We start from the raw sequence: 15,537 nt of genomic DNA on the forward strand, positions 1-15,537 counted from the left end.
AAGATCAAATCTTTATTTATTGCAGATGAAAAGGTCATCCCAACACCGACGCATTTCAGATCTAACAAGATCTGTAGTCAAGGCTATAAAACATATCTAAAAAACCAATGGACATACAAATATTCAGTTGACCTATAGACTGTTGCTTGAAACAAACCATGTCTCCCGAATATATACCGTGGTGCACCATGTCCCTTTCTCCCAATTCCATAGGCTCCCATTTTAATTCTGTAGACTGCTCGTATAAGCAGTCTACAGAATTCATCTCCGTATAGCGCACATAAAGGAGCAGAGCGTGCACTGCTAAGCTCTTCTGCCCCTTCATTCTATCGATGGTCCTATACCCCCACTGATATGCACTTCTTACATGTTGCTGACATGTCAGATGTTTTTACAAATGACACTTCAGCGAAAATCTTTTCCCCAGTAATTGAAACACATTACAAAGTTATATAACTTTGTAATATGCTTCAATCAACTATCTGCCCCTCTTCCCTATCTTTTCCCCTCTCAACCCCCCTCCAGGAAGTGAAGTAAACTCATTTTTACCTAATGACTGTTGACCCCAGGCTGCTCTGTGGAAGCCATTTTGTGACAATGACATCATTAAGAGGGAGGCGGGTCTAAGCCGTTAGGCCAGCCTCTGTTTGTCAGATGACTCAGGTTGCTCAGCTCTGATTGGAAAACATGGATACAGCCAATGACTATATCCATGTTTTCCACAACTTCAACTTCAGCAGCCACCGCTAATCAAATGCCGAAAGTTCGGGTTCGGATCGACTCGAGCATGCTCGAGGTTCGCTCATCTCTAGAGGGGTATAAAAGTGCCCTCACAGTCATAAGTTGTAGACTGAGTGGGAGGTAATATGCCTGATGGGGAATAGCTGCTTCTTTGCGTTAAAGGGAAACAGTAGGCCCATCCCCAGTGCGCTAAATGGCCTTACTATGCACTGAATTAAACTACAAACTGCACTGAAACAGCGCTGAGGATGAAGGTAAGAGACTTTCCTTCATCCTCAGCACTCTGTGTGCAATAGGAAGCTTTCTGCAGGTTAGATTCCTTTTAAACTATGCTCACACATAATATTTCGGTCTGTATTTTTAACCAAAAACTAGAACAGAACAAAAAAACTATACTGGAAACATCTTTTTTATGTATTTTGGACCCACTTCTAGTATTTTCTACAAATACTAACCTAAGTACTGTGTATGAACCCTGCCAAATAAACTGAATGCTGGTGCTCAAACAGCTCGTCCTACAAGAGTAATTCTGCATGCTGTCTCCGCACATAAGGGTTTAGTTGCAAAGTCAAGTTTTACCTTTTGACTGGAGGTTCTAATTTATTAAGTGATCTATAATACAATGTATGTCATGGAGGAATACAATCGCACATAGACCATTGTGAATGTATTTCAGGGAAAATACATATGATTTGGATTGATAATGCTGGTAGTCAAGGGTTAAAGTTTAAAGATATGAAGTCTTTGAAGGGACATTGTATAGATTCCTGGGATGCATCTGTGAATAATTGAAACCTAACCATTTTAAATCCAATCAGCCAAAAAAGCTGTATGTAGGGCATGACTTTGTGGGGAAGATGTGGGCTGAATGCAGTATTACATAGCTCTTCATTTCATTCTGCCACCTGAGGCACAGAAAACACAAAACGTAATCTTACAATGCCAACAAATGTCATGCATTAGTGGAGGACCACTTTCCATGTCCTTGGCTCTCTCCTTTGCCATCAGCTTATATATTCTTCTCAATGTACTGCATTGTAATATGTCTTGCGTACAGACATTACATTGTACTTTCTTTTGTGTCCTGCATATATTTTGACCTGAAAGGTCACATGACTAACAAAGAGATTTCTCCCTGTGCACATATGAGCTTCAATAGAAACTCTGCATTCAGCGGTATAATATACTTCTAGAAAGTAGGAATTTAACCCCCCATTGAGATATTAGCATATTTGTATTTATTCACCCTTGTCTTTCTCATGTTTAGTTTTATTATTGGCAGAGAGATTCTAACTGTATTTACATTCCCTCCAGTAAATTGTTCCGGTGTACTGAGTAGTGAAGAAGAGCATGCTTCTGTTTAATTAGTTTTCATGTATGATTCAAATCCTTTCTGTTTTAATTGCGGAAACACATTATTCAATGTCAAGTCTGATGCATGACCTTATTGATTTATAATGTATTATGTTGCAGTTCCAACACACAGCCTAAGGACAGGTGTGTGGGGCTGTTTTTGTCTTTTTCCTATCCTGGATAACCCCTTTAAAGAAAAAGTCCATTATTAAAAGTTGGCCAGGGTGGAGGGAAAATATGATTACAAATATGAACTTGCCTCTCCCCATGCCTGCGGTGAATTGCAGGACCAGCCGTAAGAACCCCGCCGTACTCCGGGATCTCCGGCGCTTACTCGTCATGTCTCAGCTGATGGATTGGCCGCTCGGCCAGTCAGTGACTGAGCTGGGACATCATCGTGGAAAATGGCGTGATGGGACATGGGACACGGGGCACCAAATCCCCCCTGCCGGATTCTAATAATGGTCAGACTTCTTCTTTGAGGCATAATTCACAGATCTTTTTTTAAAAAAAATAAGGTGCTGATTTACGGACAGAAAAAGGATCCATTGATTTTAATGTGGTCATCCGCTCATCCGTTTTCAAAACGGATCCATTTTTGGCCGCCGACCGTCTGCAAAAAAGTAGGACCTGCACTTATACAGTGTGTTTTTGGCTGTTTACAGGCCGTCCATTTTTACTGATGCATTGCCTGCCTACTTCTAGGCAGGCTCTTTCCAGCAGCCATTTATTGCCCTCCTATCCATCCGGATCTGCAAAGACGAATGCAAAACAAGTGCATTACTGATGCAAAATGGATGGTTTCTCCAGGATATTGCTGATCCAGATTTCTGAGGGTCCAGAAGAAAAACTGATGTGTGGATGAGAACTAAGTCTGTGTTTACACATGGCTTTTTTTGTAATTTTGGTATGATTTTTTTTCCCCCTGCTATTTTGCCTTGAATTGTCATGGTAACAGTACCATTTTTGCCACATTTTTTATGGAACTGCAACAAAAATGCTGCTGTTTTATGGCGATTTTCTGCAAAATAATGTAAAAACCTCAACAAAAATGCCATGTGTGAAAACTGCCTTAGGGTTCATTTACACAGAAAGATTATCTGACAGATTATCTGCCAAAGATTTGAAGCCAAAGCCAGGAATGGATTTAAAAAGAGGAAAAATCTCAGTCTTTCCTTTATGACCTGATCTCTGTTTATAGTCTGTTCCTGGCTTTGGCTTCAAATCTTTGAAAGATAATCTTTCTGTGTAAATGGACCCTAATGCAGATAGATTGTCTGCTGAGAGGGCCAATTAAAAGACCAAGTGATCAGCTGACCAACAAGCAAACGCTTGTTCATAAGCTGCTCACTGGCATTTGTAACTGACAAAGCTGTAAGTAAAGGGCCACACAAATGATCCAGCAATTGTTTGTGTAGCCCTGCACTAACAATAATCGGGCTATCTAAATTGTCCTTTTAGCAAGCATTGATCTACTTACAAACAGTGCTTGTATTGGGCAGTTGTGTGTCTATTTAAATTACCCTATGATGAACTTTTTCTTTGTCTGTAGTGAAAGTATATGTCTTTATTTCGCTGCAGTGACAAACACTTTTCTGCAGCCATAGTTAAATTATATATGAAAAAATAATGGACAATTACCATGGGCTTTTTAAACAGGCACCCATCAGTACTTTTCCTTTTATGAATTAACATATAGAATTGTAGAGATTCATAAAATCTTTTGGTTATGTAATTTACAGGTGTAGTGGGATAGTGTTTTTCAGTGCAAGAATCAGTCCATAGATTTGTAGAAATTGAGATGAAAAAAATCAGATGCTTTCTAACCCTCAAGGTAGGCATTCAATATCTGAGTGGCAAAGCCAGGGCTTCAGAATATGCACAAAAGATAAGGCTGGAAGCAGTCAGTTTCATTTATTGTGTAGTGGTGAGGCCAGGTTACTGCAGCTCAACTGCCATTCACTTCAATAGGAGCTGGGCTGCACAGTTTATTGTGTATATGCCAGAGCCAATAGTTGAACAATTGTTGGGGGGGGGGGGGGGGTCGTAACAACACCCTTCCATTCAGAGATTGATGACCACAACTCAGTACAGGCCATCAGTGTAAAAGTCCCAGAAAATCCTTTAACGCACACGATAACTGTACTGCCTTATTTTTCGATGCACACCAGCATACTTCTGTCATTTTATATGTTTATATCTTTACTGTACACGAAGTAAGTTTAGCAGACACATTTCTTTATCGGGAAGGCAGTGAATTAATCCAGGATTTGGTTCACAATGCTGCTTAATCTCAGCGGTTTATGTCAAGATTCACATCTAAGTCCTGATTTCCTGCTGTCGTTTTCAGGAGCTAAAATTACAGATAAGATTGGACTATGTGAACTATTTATGCACGGCTGAATATGCAGAACAAGGCTGAGATATGATCGATGTCTCACTAATCGTTATAATGTACATTACATGGATTTGGTCTATGATGATCCCTTTTCTCTCTTCCTATCTTTTAGGCTTTTCTGCAGCCACATTTACTCGGGAATGAGTTCACACATTTAGAATTCCCAAGAAGAGTGCAACGTAAGGAACTGGGCAAGATGATGCTTTACAGGGACTTTAACATGACTGGCTGGTGAGAATTTTTATATTTGCATTTCTTCACTTGGGACCAATTGGTGGATGAATGTTATTTGGCCAAAACTGGAAAAAAAACAGAAATGTTCTTTGTGTATATATGTGCTTCTATATGTACATACACATAAATATAGATACCTATAAATATCTAGACATATCAACCAATATACCAATATATTTTCACTTTATGAGATGTTGATTTGATGCTTAATAGGTTATTGTGTGAATCATCTAGTCAATTTGGAAAGTACTGGAATGGATTTCTTACTGGGAGAATGAATCCACCTGGTAAGAGGGGGAGTAGTTAGGTTTTACTCTCACTGTGTTTCAGGGTTTAAAAAAAAGTTATCCACTGCTGTCTCAGGAGGCTTGGCTGGATCTCCAAACCAAGACCCCATCTCCGGGTGATATCACTATTTTTGATCAGCCACAAAAGGCTACATTACCATTAGAGATGGTCCAAACCCTCGGTAATGATTCCTGGTGTCTGCCCGCTCCGTGCAGCGGGGGGATCGAGCGGGAGGACCACCTGGAAAACTGGGATACAGCCATAGCCATAGGCTGTATCCCAGTTTTCCAGGCGATCCTCCCGCTGTATCCGCCCGCTCCACGGAGCGGGCAGACAGCAGAAATCTGATGCCGAGGGTTCGGGTTCATACGAACCCGAACCTCGGCAGGTTCGGACCATCCCTAATTACCATATCTCTGTCATATACATCTCTCTCTCTCTTCAGTATTAATATAGTTTTTTCCACCTGAAATATTAGTACTCATTTAAAGAGGTTATCCAGCAAAAAAATATATATATTTTTTTCAAATCAAAACGTTTTGTATTTTGCTTTTATTTGAAAATCTCGAGTCTTCCCATACATATCAGCTGCTTTATGTCCTGCAGGAAATGTTTTCTTTTCAGTCTGACACAGTGCTCTCTGCTGACATCTCTGTTCAAGACAGGAACTGTCCAGAGCAGCAGCAAATCCCCATAGAAAACCTCTCCTGCTCTGAACAGTTCCTGTCTTGGACAGAGATGTCAGCAGAGAGCACTGTGTCAGATTGAAAAGCAAACAATATTTCCTGCAGGACATACAGCAGCTGATAAGTGTGGGAAGACTTGAGATTTTTAAATAGAAGTAAGTTACAAATCTGTATATTTTTCAGTTGATTTGAAAGAAAAATATTTTCACTGGATAACCCCTTTAATGGTTCTTTTCTTCCCTAGTCTTCTATGTAGTGAATAACTAACATACCTTTAAAGAAAGTTATGGGTATTTGTTAAGGTAACAGATATGTTTTCCATTCTTTCCACTTGATTGACTAGTTTGTATTATTTTAGTCTCATTTTAATACCGAGCTGTCAAATATTTCAAATATTAACTGAATATTCATAAATTGCTTTTCACTGATAGGGTGAAAATGCTCTTCTTAACTTGCTTCCCTGAAGAGATGTGTCAGGATGATATACCTCTAAGCATGTTTGATTTGATTGCATTTAATTAAATGTATTAGTATGCAAGAATATATTTTTCTTTCATTGGCGCTTTGTTGAGTTTTGGAGCTCTGCCAAGTGCAGAAGCATTAGGGAATTACTTTATTTCCCTCTTCCAGCTAAGAAGGTCTTTCACTCTCCAAGGATCTGATTAAAAGAAACTTCACTTTCAATGCATTTCAGATGCCTCACAGTGACCTTTTCTTTGTGAGAGTCTCTGGTTTTTCTTTACAGAAACAAAAAGTGCTTATTAATCTCTGCCAGAATTAGAAAACAAGAAGACAAAAAATGATTAGCTGGATTTCACTTGTGACTTCTAAATCATATGTAATGAAGCGAGAAGGGTGGCAGTCTCACTGAGGATTTAATATGCTTTTTAATGTTTTAATAAGAGTTTGAAAAGTTGAGATGAAAAAGAGACATGGCGCTGAATTCTTTATTGACCCACTTTGTCCGCAAGTAATTGATCCAATTTAATAGCATACATTAATATTGTAACTTCCAAAGAAGTTCCTCAACTTGTTTGAAGGGGTATCATGGTTTTGGCAAATAAAGGTTATGTTTTGTATAGTGAAGAGTTACACATTTCTGGATCAATTCCTTACAAGCCGCTGAAACCTTGTGTCCATCACGTGACCACAATAGGCTTTATTAGTCAAATACAGCCTGGCTACAGGGAAATACAGCCTGAAAAGAATATTTTTTGCTAATACATTGCTTTAATAAAGTTATATTACTTTATATGTTATATAACTTTAAAAAAAAAAGTATTGATTTTTATAAACACTGCCCCCTGTGCTAGCCCCCGAATACTGTATATTGGAATATACAGTACATGGTGGGGGGGGGGGGTTCTCTGTGAAGTGCTATTCAGCAGCACCTAAATAGAGCAGGGCAATGGGAACTGCAGAGCTTGATACAAATGTTGGTAGCAGCAGAGGGGCCGTGTCACCCCTTACTGCTGCCAGTCAATGGAAGTCTATTTGTAAATTTAAAAAAAATAAAATATATATATATATATATATATATATATATATATATATATATATAGATTTTTTGAAAATAGTTATTTAAACTATTAAAGCTATGTATTAAAAACTATTTTTTAGTCTCCAGAGTACCCCTTTTAAGTGTCAGGCTGGGTTCACACTGCGTTTTTTTCATCAGTTTTTTTCCAAAAAAAACGGATGGAAAACGGATGCATTAGTGTTCATCCGCTTTGATCCGTTTTTCCATTGACTTCCATTGTAAAAAAAACTGATCCGTTTTTTTTAACGCACACAAATATAGTGTCCGCTACGTTTTTGCGTCCGTCAAAAAAAAACGGATCCGCTTTGATCCGTTTTTTTTTTACAATAGAAGTCAATAGAAAAACGGATCAAAACAAATGCACACTAATGCATCCGTTTTTTCCATCCGTTTTTCATCCATTTTTTGCAAAAAACGGATTGCAAAAATGCAGTGTGAACCCTGCCTCACTGTCGTACTTTTTTTTTTTAAAAGAAATCAATAGTACACCCGATTTTTAAGGGAACCAATCAGCCCGTTTGGGCTGATATGGTTCCCTTGAGCATTGTATAAAGCACCTGGAGAGGCCCCGGCACGTACCGGCCGCGGCCGCAGCAGGTGCTTTATAACGGAGAAAATGACTTTTATTCCTCGGCTCGTGACTAGATACGAGCGGGGAAGTAGTCATGGGGTGCGGCTCCCCGCTCGTATCTAGTCACTGCGCTCTGCCTGTCAGTGCGCTCAGAGGGGATGATTGACAGGCAGAGAGTTCCGTTACTGGCCTCTCTACCTGTCAATCATCCCGCCGAGCATGCTGACAGGCAGAGCGCAGTGACTAGATTCGAGCGGGGAGCCGCCCACCATGACTACTTCCCCGCTCGTATCTAGTTACGAGCCGGGGAATAAAAGTCATTTTCTCCGTTATAAAGCACCTGCTGCGGCCGGTACGTGCTGGGGCCGCTCCAGGTGCTTTATACAATGCTCAAGGGAACCATATCAGCTCAAACGGGCTGATTGGTTCCCTTTTAAGAAACTTTGTATTTGGGTTTATTAGGCAAATATGCCATTATCTGCATTTAAAAAGACTTTTCCCAGCCTCCAGGGGAGGGGGAGGAGGAAGATAAGTTACCGTCAGAGAGCAGAGAACAAAGGATTACACAGCAGGAGCTGGATGAAAGCCCCTATACGGAGGTCAGAGAGGTCAGTGCTGACTTTAGAGGAGATAGCCAGGTCATGTAGCTGTAAATTAACTCTTTGTTGTCCTGTTTTGGTGCTTTATCTCACTCTACCCCTATCTCTCCATAGAGAACCATGAAGACAGGGGGGAGAGCCTCAAACTGCTTTCCCATGATAAAAATGCATTTTTCGGATAATAAACTCAATTACAATCGCATGTAAATCGCATGTACGACAGTGACTTTTTAAGGCTGCATTCCCACGTTCCGTGGCCAGAAATAGTGCTGCTCCTCATATACATACACAGGACAGTGCATGCTGAAGTCACCTGCACTTTATGGCCCCCCCACATACATTAGACAGGGGTTGACCTTACCTGCCAATTTTGTCTGGACTGGACAACCATCTAAGGTGAAAGGGCCTCCCGATTCTTCCCTCGGTGGAAAGAAAGATTTGTCATGCTGAATTTTAACTGTCTAGCCTTTTTGTTCTAGGTTAGATAAGCCACTGTCAGGTGTCTGGCAGCACCCCACCATTCTGAACCAAGAACACTTGGCCAATTGTTATTAAGTGGTATGGGGGACTAGGAGAGAGAGCAGTGAGTCAAATGTTTATTTAGCCAACGGCTGTCGTAATATATATGGCTCCCATAGAGTCCGTTGCTTTGCAGCTAAATATTTGCTTATTTGCGCTATATTGCACTAGATTTAAATTTTTTTCAATGATGACTTGTAACTCAAAATTTTACAAAAACTTACAATGCAGAATTTTGCTCTGGCTTCATGGAATGGCATCTGACCAGGCCAACATCTGCATGGAGTTTGCATGTCCTACCTTGTACTTGTGAGGGTTCCCTCCCGCACTCCAGAGCTTACCTATATAATCCCTATACATTCCTATAAAATTTACCTTAATAATTTGGGAAATTAGATTGTAACCCCTGCTGGGGACAGAGACAGGTGTGAATGATTACAGCCAGAGTACCGTGCTGCAAAATATAAACTATTGGAAATAAACTGTCAGTGGGATTTCGAGTTAAGTTTACATATAATCCAGTAATAAATATTCAGTAAGTGGATTGTTAACATGTTAAAATCTTTAACTTTATTTTATGCCTTGGAACATTATTGCTATTCGCTTACACTAATATATTGTGTACTGTTTGTTAATGTAAATATTGATGTTAATAGTATATAATGCAGCTGTAGCCCAGTAGGACATTTAACATATCTGTTCACAGTGTATTTCTAGTAACCAGGGTTCTTCATCATTTCTCTATGCTTTGGCAGTTCTGTACGTCCCCTTTGGTTAGTTTGTTTAGATATTTGGAAGAAAAAAAAATCCTCCCCAGAGCTTAGTTAATCGTTCCCATCTACCTGTTACTCTTCGCTTCTTCTGAATGCTTTGTAGAACAAAGAATTTTTGATTGAGGCAGAATGAATTTTACTCAAGGACAAACAGTGCAAACTGGTAACCTTCAATGGAGACTGCAATGCTTAAAAGTCAGCTCAAGGTTATGTACTTTACAAGCTTTTTAATGTTTGCTCCTCAGCATTTGTTAACTGTCACATGAAAGCTGCTCAGATCAGTGAGCAAAAAATCCTGAGGGTAACTATTTAGCCTGATTGTTAAAATTCATGTATAGTAACATATTAGAAATAAAACTCTTTTAAAAAGAGATAGTGATGTGTCCCCTAAAGAGTAGCATGCATTACAAATATATAGCTGCTTTCTCTCAGAATCCGTCTATTAATATTTATAGGCTCTGTTGATTTTTACTGGTAGAGATCAGCGCTCCGCTCATCAAGCACGCAGCCTTTCAGAGCTGCTCCACTCCCTGCCACTCCACCCCGGGTGCCGGGGAAAAGCTGGATCCAACCCTGGGAAACTGGGAGAAGCTACTGGGTCCACTGCTGCAGCCTCATGAAAAATGCAGTTTGAGTTCACACAACATATTTTTTCTATAAATCACGCCATAATTAATAGAAAAGGTACAATGAAGTCAGAGGCAATCCTGGCCGGAGTGTTTACACATAGTACACACTCTGGCCAGGATTCCTGGTGGCTGAACTAGAGCTGGGCGATATGGCCAAAAAATAAAATCTCGATTTTTTAAAAAAATTTTGGACGATTCTCGATTTAAATCTCGATTTTTTTTCCTTTTTGCTAAATAAACATAATAGTTTTGTCCTTGCAGCATCAGATACTATTTTAATGACATTTGAGACAACTGTATTGCTTCTCACTGTAACAGTGCTCCCCTGTAGTAGACAAGCCCCCTGTGTGCCATTCTGGGCCCCCATATAGTATAGGAGATCTTCTTTGTGTGTTTAGTAGTGGAGGTATAGTGGATAAGGGGTGTAGTAGTAGTAGTACAGGTAAAGATGAGGGGTGTAGTAGTACAGGTACAGATGAGGGGTGTAGTAGTAGTACAGGTATAGATGAGGGGTGTAGTAGTAGTAGTAGTACAGGTATAGATGAGGGGTGTAGTAGTAGTACAGGTATAGATGAGGGGTGTAGTAGTAGTACAGGTATAGATGAGGGGTGTAGTAGTAGTAGTACAGGTATAGATGAGGGGTGTAGTAGTAGTAGTAGTACAGGTATAGATGAGGGGTGTGGTAGTACAGGTATAGATGAGGGGTGTGGTAGTACAGGTATAGATGAGGGGTGTGGTAGTACAGGTATAGATGAGGGGTGTGGTAGTACAGGTACAGATGAGGGCTGTAGTAGTACAGGTATAGATGGGCAGCTAGGGGGGGATGGAGGGCGACTGGGGGTGACGGAGGGCGACTGAAGGAGGAGTGGGGGTGATGGAGGGCGATTGGGGGTGACTGAAGGAGGAGTGGGGGTGATGGAGGGCGACTGGGGGTGACTGAAGGAGGAGTGGGGGTGATGGAGGGCGACTGGGGGTGACTGAAGGAGGAGTGGGGGTGATGGAGGGCGACTGAAGGAGGAGTGGGGGTGATGGAGGGCGACTGGGGGTGACTGAAGGAGGAGTGGGGGTGATGGAGGGCGACTGGGGGTGATGGAGGGCGACTGGGGGTGACTGAAGGGGGACTGGGGGTGATGGAGGGCGACTGGGGGTGACTGAAGGGGGACTGGGGGTGATGGAGGGCGACTGGGGGTGACTGAAGGGGGACTGGGGGTGATGGAGGGTGACTGGGGGTGACTGAAGGGGGACTGGGGGTGATGGAGGGCGACTGGGGGTGACTGGGGGAGATGGAGGGGGGCTGGGGGTGATGGAGGGCGACTGGGGGAGATGGAGGGGGGCTGGGGCAGCTGGGAATGATTGGAAAAAGGAGTACACATAGCCCTCCTCCCTCAGTTTTGTGCGACCGCTATTCATTGAATGTCAATCAATGTCAATGTTAATGTTCAAACAGCCCTTGCCGCATGACACTCAAGCCATGTAACAGGCTCTGTAGGTAAGCTCGTTTAGCATAATGGGCCATGTAATATGGCCCTTAGTTCAGTTTTAAGCCTAGTGGCCAGAATGAAAACTACAATATTTCAGGATAATTTTAAAATATAGGTAATAAAATGGAAAAAAAAATACCTTTTAACATAAAAACTTGATTTTAATAATAGGTGATTTTCTGTAGATATACATATACTTAAACAAAAGAATTATTAACTTCTTGCCATTAACAAGCTTTCACTCCTTACTTCCATAGGGCTTACAAGACAATTCAGGAGGAAGATTTAAAGTTCCCTTTAATATATGGAGAAGGAAAAAAGGTAATTGTTTTCTGATTTCATGAGAAGTAACATCAACTAAATACAGAAGTTTAATCTGCTGACTACAAGCTATAAAAATATAGCAACATCCTGTTTTTCTTTAGATTTGCTGTTATGAAATTACAATATTTTTGTGTCTGATCCACGGCGGATCTACTTCAAAATCCACAGTAAGGCTGCGCTCACACTACGTATATTTCAGTCAATATTACAACCAAAACCAGGAGTGGATTAGAAACACAGAAAGGATCTGTTCACACAATGTTGAAATTGAGTGGATGGCCGCCATATAACAGTAAATAACTTCCATTATTTCAATATAACAGCCGTTGTTCTAAAATAACAGCAAATATTTGCCAATAAATGGCGGCCATCCACTCAATTTCAACATTGTGTGAACAGATCCTTTCTGTGTTTTTAATCCACTCCTTGTTTTGGTTGCAATACTGACTGAAATATACATATACTGACTGAAATATACGTAGTGTGAACGCAGCCTCAATCTGCAGTTTGGTGGATTTTTTAACGTAAATTTTTTTTTTATGCAACTTAATTTACATGACCCACAGTGAAAATCAGCAGCAAAAAATAGCATTTTTCCTCAACTTAAAAACGTTCGAGAGTAAAGGGCTAATGCACTCGCCAGACAAAGCATTAAAGCAGCCCTATAGTAAAGGCAGTGTACAATAAGAGAGTCTTATCCTGAATCAGAAGATAGAACTCTTATTTCAATTTGTCGCTCCAGCGCTGAGTGACAAGCTTTTAAGAGTGTTATGCAAGTTAGTAGGTAAAGCCCACAGGCTGCAAAAGCCCAGTGGACATGTACTTGTGGGCATAAGAGAAGGAAACAAATGTTGGGGTATATCCTTACCCTCGCATCTCAGTTCTGATCAACTGCTGCCAACACAGGGCTACTGATACAGAGCCCCCCTCCTTCCCCCCATGTACTGTATATTCTTATTAAAATATACGGTATACTAAAGGAGGTTGGCTGTTGGTGTGTGGGCCAGCCTCCACAGGACCAGAGCTAAGGACATTAAGGACTTTGGCGTGAGTGTCAGCTAACTTGGGATGATAACAGCATGGGTATTTCAGCAGTAGGGAGCATGGGTCCAGGGTGGTAGCCAGCCATAGTTCATCGTAGATTGGAAAGATTTTAATCAGATCCAGCGCTCCAAGTGGAACAAAAACTTAAAAGATGAGCTTTATGTCATGTCCAAGTTAAAATTCCATGATGAAGATAAGCAAATGACACATGTCACGCAGGTGCACTTAATCATGCTATGTGTATATAGAATAAACATGTGGCTGCGGCTTAACCTCTCCCTCTCCATATAGAACACAGGAATGCCCTGCCCTGCCAAACACTTCTATGTATGCAGTAGGTGGGGCTGGATGGGAGAGATACCTGACAGCTGAACGATCGTTCCGCCATCAGTTATTGAGGGCATATGACCACCTTAGTAAACTATATTACTAGTCTTTTTAGAAAAATGATCAGACCCAGCCAATTGCTGTCACGGTGTCTTTTATTTTTTGCAAATACTTTAGTTTTGCTTGTTTAATTCCAAACTAACATCCATAGTATGGTCTATGGTCATGGCAAAATAATTATTTATTTTGGTTTAACTCTATCCATTTGGCATATCGTAACCAGGACCTAAACAGATAAACACATAGGGCCAGATTTATCAAGTGTCTCGCTTTTGTCTCCGATAAAAGCCAATCATAGTTTAGCTTTTGAAATGAACAGTAATTGGTTGCTGCCTATCAGACAAAAAACAGACCCATTTATCGACATTTGGGCCATAGAACTTTAAAGCTACTAACAGGATTAATATTTCAGATGATCACTTGTGCAGTCAGTTTATTATGTGTGTTACATTTCTCTTAAACTGGGTTTGTCATGAAAAACCAACATTAGAATGAACACAAAAAGAGAAAGAAAGAAGGTCCTCTAAAACTAGTTACATAGAAATAAATTGCATGAGGAGTTGTAAATGGATGTTATCCAAGATTATGCTCAAAATAAACAGATATAAAAAAAAATATTGTTAGGATTTTAAAATACAGGAGTACATTTATTGGATATACACATGCAAGAACATAAAACGAACCTAAAATATATCTGGTACCAGAGACTAGTGGTAGAAAAAAAAAAGAAAAATATATGAATACTTATGAACACATATGTAACTATGTAACTATTAACCCACATGCATCATATGTCCTGGGGGGAGTTACTCTGGGAGAGTCGCTGATGGAGAAGGATCTGGGTGTACTTGTAGATAATAGACTACAGAACAGCACACAATGTCAGTCAGCTGCTTCTAAAGCCAGCAGGATATTGTCATGCATTAAAACAGGCATGGACTCTCAGGACAGGGATATAATATTACCGCTTTATAAAGCTTTGGTGCGGCCTTGTCTGGAGTATGCCGTCCAGTTTTGGAACCCGATTCATAAAAAGGATGTTCTAGAGCTGGAGAGGGTACAAAGACGGGCAACTAAACTAATAAGGGGAATGGAGCATCTTAGTTATGAGGAGAGATTAGGGGAGTTACATTTGTTTAGTCTGGAGAAGTGACGTTTAAGGGGAGATATGATTAATTTATTTAAATATATAAATGGCCCCTACAAGAAATATGGGGAAAAGATGTTCCAGGTAAAACCCCCTCAAAGGACAAGGGGGCACTGCCTCCGCCTGGAGAAAAAAGGTTCAACCTCCGGAGGCGACAAGCCTTCTTTACAATGAGAACTGTAAATCTGTGGAACAGTCTACCACAGGATCTGATCACAGCAACAACAGTAGAGGGCTTCAAAACCGGCCTAGACAAGTTCTTAGAGCAAAATAATATAAATGCATATGTATAGAACCTATCACCCCTCCCCCTTCCCTGTATCCATCCCCTCCTTGGTTGAACTTGATGGACATGTGTCTTTTTTCAACCATATTTCCAGATTAGCCCTATATAGTTACATAGTTACTATGTAACTATATATAGGGCTAATCTGGAAAAAAGATAAAATAACTGGGAGGATTGTTGAGATATGCCCTCCACGGGAATAGAAAAAAAAAAAAAAAAAATATATATATATATATATATATATATATATATATATATATATATATATATTAAAAATAGCAATAAAAACAAAAGTAGACAAAATATAAAAATAGAATAAAATAAAACGGACTGGAGGTGGTTTGCTGTAAAAACTGCGTATGGACAGTCAGTGAATTCCCATACTGGGGAAGGTCTAGGACGGAGCAGTTCATAACATTACAAACATCCAATTAGTGTCAGTAGCTGATGTATAGATAGTAATATGTTGGTAATTTAACCTTGTTATCCAAGCAAAAATATTTGAGTAGTCGTTAGTAACACAATTAGAGTTATATG

General features: G+C 40.3%; 1 protein-coding gene across 2 annotated transcripts in view; it reads left to right on the forward strand.

Annotated features, from left to right (window-relative positions):
• The window catches only part of LOC138774651 (protein phosphatase 1H), a 98,418-nt gene that overhangs the window by 66,378 nt on the left and 16,503 nt on the right, over nt 1-15,537 (forward strand). For both annotated transcript variants that reach the window (XM_069955651.1, XM_069955656.1), the window contains exons 6-7: nt 4,605-4,723; nt 12,070-12,133. In XM_069955651.1, the coding sequence (XP_069811752.1) occupies nt 4,605-4,723; nt 12,070-12,133 (183 nt within the window). The remainder of the gene's footprint in view (nt 1-4,604; nt 4,724-12,069; nt 12,134-15,537) is intronic.

Source organism: Dendropsophus ebraccatus, chromosome 1 (assembly GCF_027789765.1).
Source record: "Dendropsophus ebraccatus isolate aDenEbr1 chromosome 1, aDenEbr1.pat, whole genome shotgun sequence".
Classification (NCBI taxonomy): Eukaryota; Metazoa; Chordata; class Amphibia; order Anura; family Hylidae; genus Dendropsophus; species Dendropsophus ebraccatus.